The sequence below is a fragment of the Malania oleifera genome, chromosome 4 (assembly GCF_029873635.1).
Source record: "Malania oleifera isolate guangnan ecotype guangnan chromosome 4, ASM2987363v1, whole genome shotgun sequence".
Taxonomy (NCBI): Eukaryota; Viridiplantae; Streptophyta; class Magnoliopsida; order Santalales; family Ximeniaceae; genus Malania; species Malania oleifera.
Window position 1 is genome coordinate 4,182,080 of NC_080420.1, and position 19,801 is coordinate 4,201,880.

The 19,801-nt window shown below is 34.8% G+C and overlaps 1 protein-coding gene across 1 annotated transcript; it reads left to right on the forward strand.

The window, feature by feature from the left end:
• Positions 1 to 2,009: 2,009 nt before the first annotated feature.
• LOC131154131 (CASP-like protein 2B1) lies at positions 2,010 to 19,093 on the forward strand. The gene is made up of 3 exons (XM_058106667.1): positions 2,010 to 3,070; positions 3,180 to 3,312; positions 18,688 to 19,093. Exons 1-3 carry the CDS (start codon positions 2,847 to 2,849, stop codon positions 18,949 to 18,951), a joined length of 621 nt encoding a protein of 206 aa, XP_057962650.1. The 5' UTR covers positions 2,010 to 2,846; the 3' UTR covers positions 18,952 to 19,093.
• Positions 19,094 to 19,801: the final 708 nt, after the last annotated feature.

The window sequence follows — 19,801 nt, forward strand, 5'->3', positions numbered from 1 at the left end:
TAAAGTATAAATATTGATGCATAGTTTAAGCATAACATGATTTGGGATACTTATTTTATACAGAGCATAATTTGAGATATTTATTTTATACAAAAAATGATTTGAGATATTTATTTTATATAGAGTATGATTTGAGATATTTGTTTTATACAAAATATGATTCAAGATACTAGTTATACAGAGTATGGTTTGAGAAACTTATTTTACTTATAACATGATTTGATTGAAAGATATGTAAATTGAAAAGTATTTTTATGGGTACGCATACAGTTCTATATATGAGTTCACAGAATAAGAAAAAGATAGACTATGAAAGTGTATTTGAAACATTAAAACTTATGTTGTCACACATTGATAATAATATGTTTTGTCTTACTGAGAGGTGTCTCACTCTTATAATTTCATCATTAGGGAAACCCAGGTAGACATGCTTAGAGTTCTATAGAGCAGAGATTAAGAGTACTGTTCAGGGTAAGTAATAGTGAGACACTGTATTGTATAGGAAAGTATGTATATGATTTTGGGAAGTATATGGATGAATAGTTCTTGGGGACTTATGTATAAACAGGATGATGGTCATAACTCTAGTATTTTTATTAGATGTATATGTATACATAGATGCTTTCGCTGAGTTATATGGTTGTTTGAGAACTGTTGTACCTGGTGCCACTTTGAGCAACCTAGGTTACTATAGTGCATTTGCCATAGGGATTATGTATAGAGTTTTACACAAGTTATTACAGTTTGGTATTAGAGTTGTTATAATGACAGTATTATGATTCTTGTATCAGAGCAAGTTTATTTTTCAGAAACATAATTATATAGATGAAAAAAAATGGTAGAAAAATGCAGGTGTCACATTATTATTAAAAACCAAATCATTCCTTCATTTCCAAACAGTTCAAAGAGAGAATTACCAAGATGGTGAGGATATTATTCTTCTTTGATGAAGACCATTTAAGAGAATCAAAAGAAGAGAAAAAAATTCCACTAATTTGAAAATCCTTCTAACTTTGTTTGAATTGGGGATGCAAACCAAATTGGTTGTACAAGGGGGCATTCAACAAAAGCTTATTAATATCCTCATCCTCCATATTACCTAGAGGCAGACCATACTCATATCATTCACGATATAATGATGCTTTCTAAGATTTAATCTTAAAAGAATGATATTTATAAGTAACTTTTAGAAGAAAGTTTAAAATTATAATCTACACTTCACAGTTGACCATTTAGAAATCTATTTTCTTTCAATCACATAAGTTGGGTCATTACTAAAATGTCAATCTTGCATTTTCTCCGATCTTAGTTTATAGTAAGTTGATTTAACTAAAAAATTATCATTATTAACAAGGATCCCATCTGTTCAAATCCACCAATTCTACGAAGAGAAGAAAAAAATTTGACTGCTTTTCGAAACATCCACCAAGGTACAAGGAAATAAAATGTTTGTCCTAGTGCGATATGAAGTCAAAATGCAAATCTCTAATCTCTATTTGATTATTTGACAAAGGGTTAATCAATTGTGAGAGGGGCAATCAAGAATTTATGATTCTTCCAAAAGAGAAGAATTGTCATCTCCCACTTATCTACCACAATTTTTTTTTTTCTAAACAATGGTGTCTAAAATTCTCAGGCCATTCAACTTATCCACCACAATAATAAGTTCGCCTTCTATACTTCTTTACTTAAATAACGAGATATACTCTCAAATGAAAAATCGTAGAAATTTAAGTAGAAACTTAATTTACCATCTAAGCCACCTGAAAATAATATCAAATGCAAAATTGTTTGGTGAAAGATAAGAGAAATTATATAATACTTTTAAAAATATTCTTTTAAATCCCACAAATTAAATTAGTACATTTTGCTTTTCAAATAGGAGAGTTTGGAAAATTGATTGCAAAGTAATCATAGTTGCCCACTTTTAACACAAAACCTACCGCCCTCTCTGCCCCACCAACCCACACCCAACCATAAAACCACATCACTACACGCCTTCCTCAATCATTATCCTACCTTCACCTTTTTCTGATTTCTTTCAACTCTCTGCTTAATAAAGAAATAAAATTGTAGAACCCTCTTGCAATTTCACATTACTGCATGTTCCCAACTGATTACTCATCAATCAAACTTCCCTTTCTTGGTAATTTTCATTTCAAAGAAAAAGAAAAACCCCTTTTGCTCCCTGTGAATCCACTCCTGACGCCCTATGCAGAAGAGGAAAAGATATGGGTGACTCGTAAATGCCACCACGTCCTCCTCATCTAAGGGATGGTGCCCTAATTCAAAGCACAGTGCCCCTTAATTTCTCCTTATCTCCATTTTGCCTTGGGACAAGAGACCTTTACCTCGTCCTAAGAAAATGAAAAAAGAAGAAGAAAGGATTGCTCTGCACTGTGACCCTGCCCTTAAACGCAGAGCAGAAGCAGAGGAGCTCAGACCCTGCGTGCGAAAGTGCAAGGACGGAAACGTGTCCATTTTTGTGTTCCAACTCCCAATCTCCGCCACTTGGGCAGCTCATATAATTAAAGCATCATCACCAGATTTGGACATTGATTTTTTTTTTTAAAAAATTAAATCTCTTGTGTGGTCACTCTGTTTTTTCACAAAAAAGTTTTTAAAAGAAGTGTGGTTTGTTTTTTTTTTTTTTACCGGTGGGGTCTATTGCAAGTGGAGATGTTGGTGAAGTGGGCTTTGAGAGTTGAGTGTTGGGTTTCAGTTTTTTGTTTAAATATTCGTTCTTTTTTCTTCGTCATCATCAGCATCATCACCATCTTCTTCTTCCTCTTCTTCTAAAATTCTTCATCCTCCGTTTTTCTCTTGGTTTTATAGTTGAGAAAGAGATGAGCGGGTACGTGGGGGTGAGTCCTGCAGGGAGTGCTGGAGCGTACAGTGGGGGATATCAGAAGGTGGTGGATGGGAGGGTGAGGGTTGCAGAGCTCACCTTGAGGTGTTTGATCTTTGGGTTGGGAGTTGTTGCTGCTGTTCTTGTTGCCACTGATTCACAGGTCAGAGTCATCTTCTCTTTCCACAAGAAAGCCAAATTCACAGACATGAAAGCTCTCGTGTAAGAACTAAGATTCTCTCTCTCTTTCTCTCTCTCGCTCTCTCTCTCTCAATTTTTGTTGTATAGAAGTATGATGATGATGATGATGATTGTGGTGGTGGTGGTGTAGGTTTCTGGTGATAGCAAATGGGATAGCAGCTGCATATTCAGTGGTGCAAGGGGTGAGGTGTGTGATGAGCATGGTTAGGGGCAGTGTCCTGTTCAGCAGGCCCTTAGCTTGGGCCATTTTTTCTGGGGATCAGGTAATTTCTATTTTTATTTTTTTTCATGATTATTTCTTTCTATGGATTGGATGATAGATTAAACCTGAGATTAAACTCCTTGAATTTGATTACCACTACACCCTGCTGCTGTAATTTCCTTTTTTTTTTTTTAATTGTCCATTGGAATGGCAAGGGTTGAAATTAGACCAATGACCTTTGCATGGTAAAGGCTACTCTTACTTTTTACCATGGAATTAGTGAGTGGCAGAGCAACATTCAATACAGTGAAGAGCACCATTCACCTTCGGAATTTTTATGTAAATAATTCAGTTAGTTGATTTTTAAATGTTTTAACAAAATTTTATTCTTAATAGTGTTTGATTTAAAAAAATATATTATTCTAAACTTTACCCTTTTCAAATTAAAATTCTTGATCTAAAAATAATAACAATAACAAAGAAAGGGAAAAATAGGAAGAAATTTATTTTTTATCGTATTTCTTCTGTATATCAAATGCAATAAAAAAAATGAAGAATTATTTTAATACTATTTAAAAACAAAATTAAATATAACAATATATAAAATTAAATTTTTTTTTTTTTTTTTTAAATTTTTCTCACAAAGTGATTTTTTTTTCATATTTTTTTTCCTTTTCCTAATAACTTTAAGAATTCTTGGGAAAGCTCCGCCATTCTCATATGTGAAGTCTGTAGTTAAGAAAATCTGGAGAAGGTTCCAAGGTATTGAGATCTTCTCCTTGCTGTCGAGATCTTACATCTTCAAATTCAGCAAGAGAGAAGAGATGAAGTGGGTGCTTGAGAATGGACCATGGTTTGTTGGCAATAGCCCAATGTTTATATCTGAATGTAACCCTAATTGTGAGAATAAGGATTTGTAGCTCTCGAGCATTCCTATTTGGGAGAGTATTTATTGATTTCCTTCTGTCTACTGGACTAAGGGAGGGGTTAAGCTACATTGCTAGTGCCATTGGGGTTCCGCCGTATATGGACGAGAGAACCAAATTAATGAGAAATTTGCAGAGTGCCAGGGTATGTGTGGAAGTGGATATGGAGAGAAATCTTCCAGGGTGCATTTCATTAAGATGCCCTCTGGTTCCCTGCACACTGTGGACGTCGAATACTTGTGGAAACTTTCTCTTTGTGCAGGTTGCAAGAAATTGGGGCATTTGATGAATGATTGTGTTGCTCCCAAGGTCTGGAAGCCTAAAACAAACCAAGCTTTCAGTGAGCAACATCTTAGCTCGATGTAGGCTACTGAAGAGCTGGGAAAAGGAAAGTCTTTCACTGTCAAACAGAAGATTGATTCCTAGGCCATTAAGAAAGGGATCGAGTCTATCAACATGTTTAGTGTGATGAACGACCCTAAGGATGACAGTCTTGTAGTTCCTCTGGCTGAAGAGGCTACTACTCCTAGCATTGGTTCAGAAAAAGGTGCTGGAAGGCAAAATTACAGATGACAACAATGGCCTTGCAAATGCTGGAACTAAAATTTATGAGGGTAAAGGAATGCAATCTGGTGAGATTGGCCTATTCATATTTGTTTCTATTTCTCACAATAATTCAGATAGTGCTCGAAAAGCAGGGAAAGACAAGAAACAAGCTGGAAATAAAGGTAGCAAAAGCGAGAGACCCCAAAAGAAGCAGGTATTACCTGAAAACACAAGTCCTTTTCCTAAATGAATATTGGATGTTGGAACCCCTAAGTAGATTATATAAGCAAAAACCTAATTATTATTCCTTCCCATAATAAATTTTTGTCTTTTTAATTTCTTATTTAGGAAATAAATGCATCTTCGTGTTAGGACCCTATGAGCAACCAGAAAAATATGAGAACAGAAATTTAACGTGATTTGGTCAATATCGACCTACGTCCACGGAACACACCACAAAATTCACTATTCGCCGGAAAAATACAACTCTCACCGTCTCTCTCCCTCTCTTCCTCCTCTCTTTCTTCTCTCTGCACTCTGAGTTTCTTTTTTATACCTCTTGTACATATTACAACTTCCTCAGCTCTCTATTTATAGGGCTGATATTTAATCACAACTTAATACAATAAATTATAAATTTGGGAGGTTATAATCATGAAGATAAATGGTGGATAAATGTCCAGATTGCAACGCCAATTCTTCATGCATGGCTCCAACTGTATCTCCTGTATCCAGCTACAACAATCTCCCACTTGGAGACGGAGATGCCTCTTCATGAATAAATGATGTGCTAAAAAAATGTCTTCAAGCATGAAAACCAATTGAAGTTGAACACAACTTCAGCTTCTCTGTAGTCACCACCTTCCTGTCTGCTCAATTCCCGCGGACTAATCTGATGGCTGTCAACTTCACAATTGGTGCAAAGATGTCGGTGTAGTCAATCCCTTCCTTCTGTTCGAAGCATTTGACTACGAACCGAGGCTTGTACCTTCTGGAGCCGTCATGCTTTTCTTTGATTCTGTACACCCACTTGTTGTGAAGAGTCTTTTTACCATTGGGCAACTTAGCTAGTTCCTATGTTTTGTTGGAGTTAAAAGACTTCATCTCGTCTTTCATTGCAAGCTCCCACTTGCTTGCATCTCCTGCCTGACATGCTTTAACATAGCATTCAGGTTCTCCTCCATCTGTAAGAAGTAAATGGTTCACATACCTCCTATCTGGTACGTGCTGCTAAGAAGATCTCCTTAGCTCTAGTGCTAGAGTAGAAGGTGGTGGTGCAACAATCTGCTCCCCATGTTCCACTGCCTGAGAATCTCGGTATTCTGCTGATGTGTCCTTACACCTTCTAAAACATCATCCACATCTACACAAAGGTCGTTTCAGGCTCTGTAGATTCTGTTGTGTGTCTATCTTTGTACATCACATTTCATCAAAAATCACATCTCTGCTTTTGATCACCTTTCTATTTTCATCATCCCAAATGCGGTTCATCTCCACCAAAACCGATGAAAGTGCATTCTGGGATTTCAAATCCAGCTTATTCATGACATGATCATTGATATGTACATATGCAACATAACCAAAAACTTTCAAATGTCAAAGTCTTACCTCTTTGTTACTTCAAACTTCTTCTGGTAGACTATAGTCCAATGGTACTGATGGACTTCTGTTAATCAAATAAGCTATTGTGTTGACTGCTTCTGCCCAAAACATCTTTGGCAAGCCTGACTGCGTACACATGCTTCTGGCTTTTTCTGTCAACGTTCTGTTCATCCGCTCGGTTACGCCATTGTGTTGAGGCGTACCTAGCACAGTTCTTTCCATTATGATACCATGCTCATAGCAGAATTTCTTGAACTTGGTGTCAACATACTCACCACCGTTATCTGTTCTCAGCTTCTTGATTTTCAAACTAGTTTCATTTTCTACCATCGCTTTCCAAATTTTATAAGCATAAAAAATATCAGATTTATACTTCAGGAAGTAAACCCATACATTTCATGAATGATCATCGATAAACGTGACCAAGTAATGCTTTCCTCCTGTAGACTAAATGGTTGTTGGTCCCCATACATCTTAATGGACTAGCTCAAGTCTCTCCTTCTTCGGGGTACTGATGTTTGTCTTGAAACTGACTCTCTTCTGTTTCTCAATTATGCAATCCTCACATATGTCAATCTTCATCAACTATAAATCAATCAACTTACCCTTTGAGTGCATCACCATGAGTCCATTCTCACTCAGGTGTCCGAGTCATTGATGCCATAAGTTGTTATCATCATTTCCTGTAGCAACTGTAATAGACATACATGCATTAGGAGTTACATAAAGAGTACTACTTTTCTTACCTCGAGCAATTGTCAATGCACCTTTTGAAATCTTCCATTCATCGCCAATGAAAGATGTGTTATAACCTTCATCTGCCAATTAACCGACTGAGATCAAATTCTTCCTCAGGTGTGGAATATACCTGACATCTCTCAGTTTCCATACTGACCCATTCATCTTGATCTTCACTATTCCCTTACCGGCAATGTTGCAAGGTTGATTATTGTCCAGATATACTTTACTGAAATTACCTATTGTATACTCCTCTAGGCAATCTCTACTACAAGTGGCATGGAATGATGCTCCAGAGTCTAACACCTAAGACTCCCTTTTGCTCTCCAAAGAGCATATCAACAAATCATCATTTTATGAAGCAACATTTGCTTCTTTCTTTGCCCTCATCTCGTATTCTTTCTTCTGACTTCTGCACTAGTTCTTGTAATGACCAGTTTTTCCACAGTTCCAGCACTCAATAACTTTTGTGCTTTGGGAACCTGTGTCCAGAGAACCTATAGGATTTCTAGATTTAGATCACCTTGGCCTAGATCTGTCGCGGTTGTTTGATCGTCCATGTCTGTTTCCTCTACCTTGACTTTCCATGTTCAAGGCTGAACTCGAAGTGGAGCTATGGTTCGACTGTATTCTGATTTCCTCCATCAAAATCATGCTGACGATTCCTGTGGAGCTACTGATTGTAGTAACAACACCATTCCAACTTTTGGGCAACTGACTGAGAATCTATTGGGCACGAATCTCATTATCAAACGTTATCCCGACTGAGGCGAGTTGATCCGACAACTCATTGAAATTATTCAAATGCCTGCTAAAACTTTCACCTGCAGACATACTCATGGTAAATAGTCTTTTCATGAGATGTACCTTGTTTGCGGTTGAAGGTTGCTCGTACATATTAGAGAGCGCATCCATCAGAGACTTGGTGGATGATATATGCTTGATATTGAACGCCACAGACTTTGACGACATCATTCTGATGGCTTCGAGAGCTTTTCGATCAAGTAACTGCCACTCCTCCTCGTTCATAAATGCTAGCTTACCCTTCAATGGTAAGTGTAATTCCTTCCCAAACAAATAATCTTCTATCTACATCTTCCAGAAACCGAAATTGTTGTCATTGAACATTTCGATTTTTGAGTTCTTTTCATTCGACATCTCGATTCACTGATCTATAGATGGAATTAGCTCAAATGGATAGTACGGTTGGATCCGAAATGATCGAAAACCCTAGAATGGTTCAAGTTGTTCGAAAAGCGGACCCAAAACGACTCCAAAAAGCTCAGTCAAAGTTCAGGTCAAACCTGGTCAACTAGTCAATGATGACGTGGCAAGCTGACGTGTCATTATGCTAATGTGGCAGGATGCTGACGCGGCATTGGGCCCACCTATTTCCATGGCACTAGGACCCACCTGTTGATGTGGCGGGTGACATGGTGTTGATGTAGCAGTGCTGATGTGGCACTACAGACGTGCCCAAGTTCAGATTGGTTCGAGTCGGATACAGATCCGGATCGGTGCGGGTTGGTTCGGTCTGTGTGAGTCATCGGGTTGGGTTGGGTTGTGTTCGAGTCGGGTTGAGGTAGTTTGGGCTAGAAATACGCGTGGCAACGCGCGAGGTGCGTGAGCAGCAGGTCACCATTGCGAGACCGGTGTGTGGCGAAGTGTTGTGCTCCGATGATGCGCGTGGTGGTGTGTGAGGCTTCATCTGAGCTCCTTTCAAGCTCCGGTTTGCACGGTTCTCTTTGTCTCGGCGAGCGAAATGTGATGGTGGCCTCAAAACTCAGTTTTGAACCACTAGACAAAGCTCTGATTTCGGGATCACTTCCGATTTGACTTTTTTGCTCCAACTGGGCTCTGATACCACTTGTTAGGATCCTGTGAGCAACCAGAAAAATATGACACCAGAAATTTAACGTGATGTGGTCAAGATTGACCTACATCCACAGAGCACACCACAAAATTCACTATTCGTTGGAAAAATAGAACTCTCACTCTCTCTCTCCCTCTCTTCCTCCTCTTTTTCTTCTCTCTGCTCTCTGAGCTTCTCTTTTGTACCTCTTGTACATATTACAACTTCCTCAACTCTCTATTTATAGGGCTGATATTTAATCACAACTTAATAAAGTAAATTATAAATTTGGGAGGTTATAATCATGGGGATAAATGGTGGATAAATGTCCAGCTTGCAACACCAATTCTTCACGCCTGGCTCCAGCTGTATCTCCTGTCTCCAGCTACAACACTTTTTACCTTCTATGAAAATTAAATTTGTACATTTTTAAAAGAAAAAGAACATTGAAAATTGAAAAAAAAAAATGAGTTTGAGACATAACATGATCTTATTAACAGAAAAAAATATTAAATTACCTAGTAGAATAGATATAAAATTAAGAATATATATATATATATATAAGTAAATTATAAATTTTTTAAAACTTTTATAATGTATCTTGTGGTTTTCCTAGTAAATTACCAAAGATGTGTCAATGAGTGAGCAACAATGTTTTCATCCCTCCAGGTTGGTGCTATTTAGGTGGATAGGAAGAGCTTAGCCAAATAGGAATTGGTCATTAAAAAAATTTTAAAAATAAATAAAAAATGCTATAATAATAATAATATATTATTATTATTATTATTATTATTATTATTATATATTTCCTAATAAGGAATTGTTAGAAAAGGGATTCTTTAAATATATATTATATATATCATCTTCTTTTCACAAATATTAGGAAAAAATATATTTTTTGTTGTAAATGAAATAAAGAAAGAAATATAGAAAATATTAAAGTAAAGAAATAAAACTCTCTTTATAAGATGATTAAATGAAATAAGATGCTTTTCTATATTTCTTATAAAAAGAGTTATATCATATAAAACTCTTGGCCCGTACGCTAGTATATCATATAAAACTCTCGGCCCGTATGCCGGTTTATCATTCTAAGACTTTGTATCATTAACATTTTCCCAGGAAACAGTAATTCATAATAAATTCCACTCATGCCACATAGAATGTGTTTTACGTATATTTAGAACATATCGTCATTTACAGCAGTATTTTCCAAATATAATGCTTATGTGTGTGTGTGTGTATATATATATATATATATATATATATATATATATATTTATTTATTTATTTATTTTCCTGAAATCAGATGCTGTAAGATCATGTATATATTTTCATAAAATAATTAACTTAATTTATCCCCTTACCTGATTCTTGAAAAAGCCCCCTAAAACAGTCAATCCAATACTCGCTAGATTTCCCGTTCAACACCTTGAAAACAACATCTCCCATAACTAAATTTCAGTATTTTTTCGTATATAATATTTCCTATAATTATGGTAAAGCCAAATTCTAAATAAAAAACCTTACCTTGAATCTATGATGAATTTCAAGCTCGTCCTACCGACAATCCACTCCAGCAAATATGCAGAAAACTTCCCTAGGAGTGTCGTGGTAGATTTGGATTGTCGATCCGGTGACAAACGGACCCAGAAATTAAGAGAGAAGAGTGGAGAGACGAAGGGAGGAGAGAGAGAGGGTTTGGGCATCGAATTTCAGCCTAAAAATGAGGTTTGACCTATTTATACACTGGCCTTCGTCGACGAGCCACGTCACCTCGTCGACGAGGTCAAGAAGACAATTCGTTGATGAACTCTCCCCTCGTCAACGAAATTCAGAATTGCCAAAACATCCTTTCTGTACTTTCTCGTCGACAAACCCCCTGAATTCGTCGATGAGGCCTTGTTACATTTTCCTTTTTCCCCCTTCTTTTATTATTTAAATACTATAATTTCTCTAGGTCACTACAATAGCAATATCACCACATGTAAAAATATAGTTTGTTTGTGATTGAGCTTTAGGAGGATTAGAAAGATATCCAGCATCAACATATCCTTTCAACACAAACTTTAATCCCTTTGGGTAAAACAAACCCATATTAGATATGCCGCGGAGATAACGAAGAACATCTTTTACTCCATTCCAATGTCTTTAAGTTGGTGTAGAACTAAACCTTGCCAGCAAATTTACCGCAAAAGCTATATCTGGTTTAGTGCAATTTGTAAGATACAAGAGTGCTCCTATTGCACTAAGATAGGATATTTTAGGACGAAGGATTTCTTTATCATCTTTTCGAGGACGAAAAAGATCCTTTTTCACATCAAGTGAACGAACAACCTTTGGGGAACTTAATTGATAAGATTTATCCATATAAAATTGTTTCAAGATTTTTTCTATATAAGATGATTGATAAATAAAAATTTCACTTGTTAAATGATTAACTTGAAAACCAAGGCAAAATTTTGTCTTCCCAAGATCCTTCATCTCAAATTCTTTCATTAAGTAGTTAGCAGTCATTGAGATCACTTCTGAAGTTCCTACTATGTTTATGTTATCAACATAAATTGCGACTATAGTAAATCCAGAATTTATCTTCTTAATTAAAACACAAGGACTGATAAGATTATTTTCATATTCAATTTTCAACAAATATTCACGTAGAAGATTGTACCACATTCGTCCAGATTGCTTCAATCCTTACAAGGATCTTTGTAATTTAACAGAATACATTTGTCATTGTTTTGGATTATATGTTTTAGGCATTTTAAATCCTTCAGGGATTTTCATATATATATATATATGTCATTATCTAATGAGTCATACAAGTAAATTGTTACTACTTCCATGAGGCAAATGTCAAGTCCTTCAGAAACCGTTAAACTAATCAGAAATCTGAAAGTAACTGCATCCATAATAGGGGAATAGGTCTTATTATAATCTATACCAAGCCTTTGGGAGAAACCTTGTGCTATAAGACGCGCCTTGTATCTCACAATTTCATCCATTTTATTTCTTTTACATATAAAAACTCATTTATACCCAACAAGTTTGACATTCTCAGGTGTTTGGACTATTGGTCCAAATACCCTACGTTTGGCTAATGAGTCTAGCTCAGCCTGTATTGCTTCTTTCCATTTTAGCCAATCATTTCGATATTGACATTCTTCTACAATTTAAGGTTCAGGCTCATTATCATTAATGGTTTTTGAAGCAATCACATATGCAAACACATTGTCAACAACAACTTCATTTCTTCTCCGCATATTTCCAAATTTTAATGAGATCTCATAATTTTTTGGTCGGAACCACTTTTGGTGTTGCTTTTGCGGAAATATGAGATTGTTAATCTATATTTCTTTTAACCTTTTCTTGAGTGTTAATGACCTTTTTTGGAGTGTCACTTTTATTCATTTCCTTTTTCTTTCGAGGAACAGTATCATTTGCACAAATTGGTCTACCATGCTTTTGGCGCACTTTAGATTCATTAGCTACTATTGCCATTAGGTGTTCTTCAAGAACAATTAATCTGGCAGGAATATTTGCAGTCAGAACATGTGATTGAGTGACCCTTTTGGTGTCTATAAAAACATTTGACAATTGATTTGCGGCATTCTGCAAATAAATTATTCTTTGAAATTCAAGTTCACATTGATTTATGCGTGTATCAAGATTAGACAAAGTTGGTGTGTTCCAACAAATTTTTTGTGTTTTTAATCCTTTACCTTTTCCTTATCCTAATGATGGGAAAACTGATTCATCAAATTAACAATCTAGAAATCTTCCTTTAAAAAGACCACCTATTAGTGATTCAAGATGTCTAATGATAGAAGGAGAATCAAAACCAATATAAATATCAAACCGATGTTGTGGTCCCATCTTACTTCATTGTGCAAGTGCAATAGGAACATATACAGCGCAACCAAAAATTCTAAGATGAGATATATTAGGTTGGTGGTTAAACACAAGGTGTGAAGGTGAAAACTTGTGATATGCAGTCGGTCTAATTCTAATCAAAGACGCAGCATGCACTATAGTATGACCCCAGGCAAATGCAGGAAGCTTTGATCGCATAAGCATAGTGTTGACTTTGGTGTATTCCCAAGAGGGAGGTGAGTTGGGTATTTAAAAATTCTTCTTAGGTTAAACCAGATTCCACAAGCAGTATTACACAAACCTAGGGTCTTTCTATGTAATCACAAACCCTATCAAATATTCAAACAATGAACATAAACATGCAGGTGCAGAAAGTAAATTGCAAAAAATAAAATAAACACCAGATATGTTATCGGAGTTCGGCCAATACTGCCTACGTCCCTACCTCTGCTCGCAAGCCCGAGAATTACCATTATTGCTTACTTAATGGGTGGAGCGACACTGACTACAATCAGGTCAAATTCTCAGGGTTGACATTAACCTTTACAAACTCTCCTTGCGGGGTGGAGAAGACCCTATCGATCCTTACGGGTTAGATCAAACCCCCTCAGGCCACGTCTGGAATACAACATACAATTGAAATTTTGTGTATAAATTTAATGCTTATAAACATAAGTAGATTTTGTACTGATACGCACATGCAATAATCAATGCACCTCAAATAGATGGGAACTATAAGTTCAATTTAACAAAGTGTAATCACACTCAATCTAATGTCAATAGTCAATCATGCACAAGAGTGTATCAACAAACTAATCTTTGAAACAATGTATAAATGTAAATCTCAATAACAATTTAGGGTTTCAAAGATTTTCACAAAGAGTAATTAAAATATCTCTAAAAATATTTTCTCAATATTCAAGCATAAGAGATATTTGAAAAATGAGTTTGTGAAAAGATTTTTGCACACTCAAAAATACAAGCTAAGGTGTCTTATAATTCGAATGCCAAGACCCACAAGCTTTAAGTTTTTCCCACACCACAAATTTATTAAATTAAATCGGGGAAAAAACTATGCTCAAACCTCAATTCGAAAATCAAATATACAATAAAAAAAAATGAGGGTTTTTAGCAAATGAGAATAATGTATAACTCAAGGTACTCTCACGAGGATTGATTTAGGAAAGAAGTAGCAGTATGAGATTGTAGGGGCTTTATGTTTTGAAAAAGGTCTCTAAAAAATATAGAGAAAATGTTTGCTAATTAAATCCCTAATCTTATCTGAATTTTTGCAAATGAGGACCTATATATAGAGATGAAAAAAATTATAGTCAATGGGGATACGCTGGGTATTTTGGAAAAATATTAATTGAATTTAATTAAAAATAACCCAATTTAACCTTCGTAAAAATTGAGCAGCCCGAGAGGTTTGGTCGACCATTTTTAGGGTTTGGTTAACCAAGTTACTCAGTTCAGTTAACTTGGGTGTTTTTGAACTAAAGTATTGGTCAACCAGAGTTGAAGCGATTTTGGAATCTCCAAGGTTCGGTCGACTGGACTAAGTTTGGTTGACCAAATTTGAACGTTCGGTCGATCGGGCCATTTTACAACTAGGAGTTTGGTCGACCAGAGCGTTGCGATTTCTCCACATGCCAATTCAGTCGACCAGGGCGTTGACGCTCATTTTAAGGATGGTCGATCAACTGGTCAAACTTTTGATCCTAGAGAGGTTCGGTCGATCAAAGTGTTCTGTGTGTTAGGGTTCAATCGACCAAACACACCAACTTTGTAAATTTCAGTCCTATTCTTCTTATGAAGTCACCCCTATTCACATGATAATTAATTCTAAGATTGTGGGGGATTTTTCATGCAATATTTTGGGTCCTATGGTCAGTCTAAGGTCTTTAAGAGTTAACCCCAAAAATTCGGTGTCGGTCGACCGAATCCCTATGGTTAATCTATGGTCTTAAGCTTATAGTCCCTACCATACATGTCATGCATTAATTATTATAGACCGATAGATTATTATTATAGATCCAAATTAAAATAAATATATATATATATATATATATATAAATACAACTTAAAATAATCGAAGGCTTCATGCTCTGCTCCTTGGCAATTCCATGGATTTCGCCGAAAGAATGACTCGTTTAAGTGCTTTTCGGCATCTATTTCTCATCTTTCATCCGTGCTTAGAAAAGTAAACCTATTCAAATACAAAAAGCATATAGATGAGATAATGTGGTTTGTCATAATCAAAACAGGAGACGAACCAAAAAGTCAACACATAGGTCTAACAATAAATTGTAAACGCTTAATAAAGGATTCCACTAAACCATTTTGTGTATGAACATGTGCAATAGAATGTTCATCACTTATTCCTATTGACATGCAAAAGTCATAAAATTCTTTTGAAGAAAATTCACTTGCATTATCTAAACGGACAGTTTGAATGGGATGATCAGGAAAACTTGATCTTAACTTTATTATTTGAGTAAGAAATTTAGCAAAAGCAATATTATGAGCTGAAAGTAGACAAACATATAACCATCGAGTGGAAGCATAAATTTAAACCATGAAATATCGAAATGGTCCGCAAGATGGATGGATTGGGCCACAAATATCTCCTTGTATTCTTTGTAGAAAAGATAGAAACTCTAAAGATAATTTAGATGGAGAAGGTCTAACAAGTAGTTTTCCTTGAACACAAGAAGTACAAAAATAATCACCAAGTAAAAGAACTTTCTGATCCTTTAATGGACGTCCATGTATATTTTCAATGATTTGTTGCATCATAGTTGAACCAGGATGGACAAGACTATCATGCTAAAGCATAAAACTTCCAAGCTCGGAGCACTTCCGGTGTATAAAATTTGATTCAGCCATCCTTATTTTTATGAAATATAGGCTAGATGAAAAAATTGAAATTTTTTTTAATATGATCTTTTAGTTTGAAACTATAGATGAAATAAAAAAATATTTCATATCTCTTTCATTTTTGGTTTCAACATGATATCCATTGCGATGTATATCTTTAAAACTTAGTAGATTTCTTCAAGATCTAATAGAATACAACACATCATCAATATACAATTTTGTCCTATTTGGAAACATAATGTGAACTCTTCCAGAGCCCTCTATTACATTTTTAGAGTCATATATTGTGTTAACATTAATTTCAGCTTATTGTTAATTGCAAGAAATATTTTTTAACATGAAGAATTGTGTGAGTCATGCCACTGTCCACCAAACACATGTCATCCTCCATTTTATCAAGTTTATTTTGTATGATCTAGTAAATGAAAAGTAAAATTTAAGAATTAGGAAAGATAACAAAATATTACCAAGCATAATATATGTAAAACTTTTAATAAAAAAAATTACATAATTTAATTTTTTTTTTAAATAACATAAACATGAAGATAATTTAATAGCAGACATTTCCATCCCCAATCAAATGATCAATTTTGCTACTAGAGGATCCTCAAAAAAATCGGAAACATCAAAATCAACATCCAAAGGAGACTCATACTTAGCATCAATGGGTTCAGACAAATTCACTTCAGCATTTTTCCTTTTCCTTTTAACGATGCGTTGTAAAGATCAACTATGTGTTTAGAAGTGCGACATATTCAAGACCAATGACCTTTTGTTCCACACCTATAGCAAATATTGTCATTTTTTTATACTTTATTATTTTGTTCAGAGCTTTCTTTATTCTTTACACATTTCCTTTGAGTCTTTTGAACACCTTTGCTTTCAAACTTTGAAGGATGATCATCACGGGTTCAACAATTTTTCCTAACATGACCTCTTTTACCACCACGACCTCGTCCATGACCTTGAGAAAAAACCACATTCACTTTAGGGAATGGTATTGAGCTCGTTGGACAAGATTGATGATTTTTCAACAAAAGCTCATTATTTTGTTTAGCCACCTGTAAATAAGAAATTAGTTCAGAATATTTTGTAAATTTATGCTCTTGATATTATTGTTGCAAGAGCACATTTGAGGCATGAAAAGTCGAATATGTTTTTTCTAACATATCATCATCGGTAATTTTTTTTCTCCACATAACTTCAATTGAGAGCTAATTTTAAACAATGCTGAATTATATTCACTTACAATTTTAAAATCTTGCAGTCGCAAGTGTATCCAATCATATCGACCTTTTGGAAGAATTACCGTTTTTTGGTGTTCATATCTCTCCTCTAAGTTGTTCCAAAGGACTAATGGATCCTTAATAGTAAGGTATTCAATTTTCAATTCTTCGTGTAAATGGTGTCGAAGGAAAATCATTGCCTTTGCGCGATCTTACAGAGATGCTGATTTCTTTCTTCAATTGTACTTCCAAGATTCATAATATTAAGATGAATCTTAGCATCAAGTACTCACGGCAGATAGTTTCTTCCAGAAATATCAAGGGCAACGAATTCAAATTTTGTGAGGTTTGACATCATAAAGTCACTTTGAAAACAAATAAAAATTCAAAGTTAGGTAAATATTAAATGGAAATATTATTCTCACATATATCCCAACATAAAAAAATATTTAAGGACACGTACTTAAGATAAGAGATATGGTTAACATATAAATATAGTTTGACAAAAAACTAAAATTATATAGATAACAAATGTTAAAGGAAACAAGATTCTTACCTTAAAATAATACCAACGAAACTTGTTATACCATTAGAGTCAGCTATAGAAATTCAACCGTCTAGTTTTTCAGGAACTAGATGTTACTAATCATCTTGTTATCTCATTTTGTTGTAAAGCATGTCTTATGTAGGCAAATACATTGGCATCCTAAAGGTTAACCACGTAATGAACCATTATGTGGGCATACCAAAGGTTGTAACCTATTATCTAGATAGTTATCTACATAAATATACATGTTTTACAACATTTTTTATTATTTATATCATAGTATTATTGTGACGTGGCACATTTTAAAAAATTAAGAAATGAACTTTTATAATCTACTTATATTTTAGGACAACTTTATATTCTTCTTTTTCCTTCAAGCAATCAAACAATTATATATACTCTCAATTTTAGTTCTATGGTAGTAGGAAATATAATTAATTTATTTTACTTTTCTTTAAATAAATAAGAGTATGGTACATCCCAAACTCAATTATTTAAAAAATATATATAGATTTAATACATCAAAAAAGACAAAAAGAGACATTTATCTCATAAACAAGAAAGGAAAATAGGATTTATTTTGGAAGGAAACAATTGACTAGGATTTGCTTATGTGTCTGTTTAATAGTTGTCATCATTTAATTGGAATAGTCTATACATGATATGGTAGACCCAGTCTATCCAATAATTTCCTCATCTCAAGAGCTTAGGGACGATTTCTAAGATACTAATTTTATTTTTGGAAAGGTTAACACTTTAATAAAGCACAAACATATATAGCCATTCAGCTGTTCTATGTGGGATGCCTAAAGTTTAAAAACTTTTATATTAGAATTCTTAAGTTTTGAATCTTGTAAGAAGCAAGCAAGAAGAGGCACGGGATGAAAGATAGCTACCTCTTTTTATGTAGTTCAAGATCAATACGAGCTTCTAATTAACCCAAACAAGGAAAAAAAAAAAAAAGGAATGGTATAATTATAAAAGACAGCGAGTAAGTAAAAGTGTAATGTTTGATGAGTAAGTACAACACTATTCTTATGAAGCTCGACATAGGGCTTAAATGAATCAGAGGCGAGTGTCTTTCTATGTTAGATTAGTGGTAGACCTAAGTCCATGCTAGCTAGTCACAGCCATTCTTACCTTCCCATTCATTTCATCTACTTCCTTTATGAGCCTTTGTCATAATGCAAACAAAAAAAAAAACATGAATGAAACCAAACAATCCCTAAACTCTCAACTTGCACAGGTGATGGCATACGTGATGTTAGCAGCGGCGGCGGCGGCTGCACAGTCGGCGGTATTTGCAGAGTTAGGGCAAGAGGAGCTGCAGTGGATGAAAATATGCACCATGTATGGGAAGTTCTGCACCCAAGTTGGGGAGGGGATAGCCAGTGCTCTTTTGGCCAGCCTCAGCACAATTCTCCTCTCTTGCATCTCTGCTTTTAGCCTCTTTCGCTTGTATGGAGCCCAAAAGGGTAGCAAGGCCACCATTGCACCACCCACATGGTAGCTACCTACCCACACACGTACCTCTTTAGTTAATTAATTAGGTTCCCTTTGCTTAGCCTTAAACTCTAATCTTTGTCTTTAATGACGAAGGGTTAAACTATGAATTAAGAGTGTTTGTGATAATAAGTGATTTTGGATCAAAATGGTATCCATAATAGCTATTTAGTTTTTTACTTTTTTTTTTTTTACCACAAATGGGTGTTTTGTGGATGAAGTTATTACTTGATTTTTTCTTTTTTCATATTTTTATTCAAATTTTATTTTATATCATTTAATTAATTCACTTGCACATAATTTTTTAAACGGTGTAATTGGATAAAGAGGCTTAAGGGTGGTGAGAAGAGTTTATTTTTAAATGAGCGGTGTACCTGTGCTTGCCTTGATGAAAAAGAAAAGAAAAATGAAAAAAAAAATACAGTACTCTTTTATAAGAAAAAGTGGTAGTTGATGGGAGATGGAAATTTGATTTTTGATGGGCCTTTTAGAAAGAAGTCCATTGGGACTCTATGTTAAAACTTAAAGTATTGGTTTAAACTTTAGAAATGGTACTGAGAGATGAATAACTTTTTTATTGTACAGCTCAAGTCTAATTAAAACAAGAGGTATATTAAATAATTAATTCATAAGGTTTTACTAGATTGTACATTATCTCCTTGCCTTTTACATCATGGCATTTAATTTCTTAAATTAAAAATTTGCAATGTCATGTATGATGTGAAAATGCGCCCTAAGATTATGCACACATATAACAAATCGAAGATCAGAGAATAAAAAATAGAATAGGAATATAACTATTTAATGTGGTTCAACAATGTGCTTATGTCCATGGAATTTCTATGCAATTTCCACTA

What these genes read in the sequence shown, in the direction of transcription:
- LOC131154131 (XM_058106667.1), top strand. Translation starts at nt 2,847, where the DNA reads ATGAGCGGGTACGTGGGGGTGAGTCCTGCAGGGAGTGCTGGAGCGTAC. An exon ending in ACAGACATGAAAGCTCTCGT is followed by an intron (nt 3,071 to 3,179) that starts GTAAGAACTAAG and finishes GTGGTGGTGTAG; the next exon opens with GTTTCTGGTGATAGCAAATG. An exon ending in CCATTTTTTCTGGGGATCAG is followed by an intron (nt 3,313 to 18,687) that starts GTAATTTCTATT and finishes CAACTTGCACAG; the next exon opens with GTGATGGCATACGTGATGTT.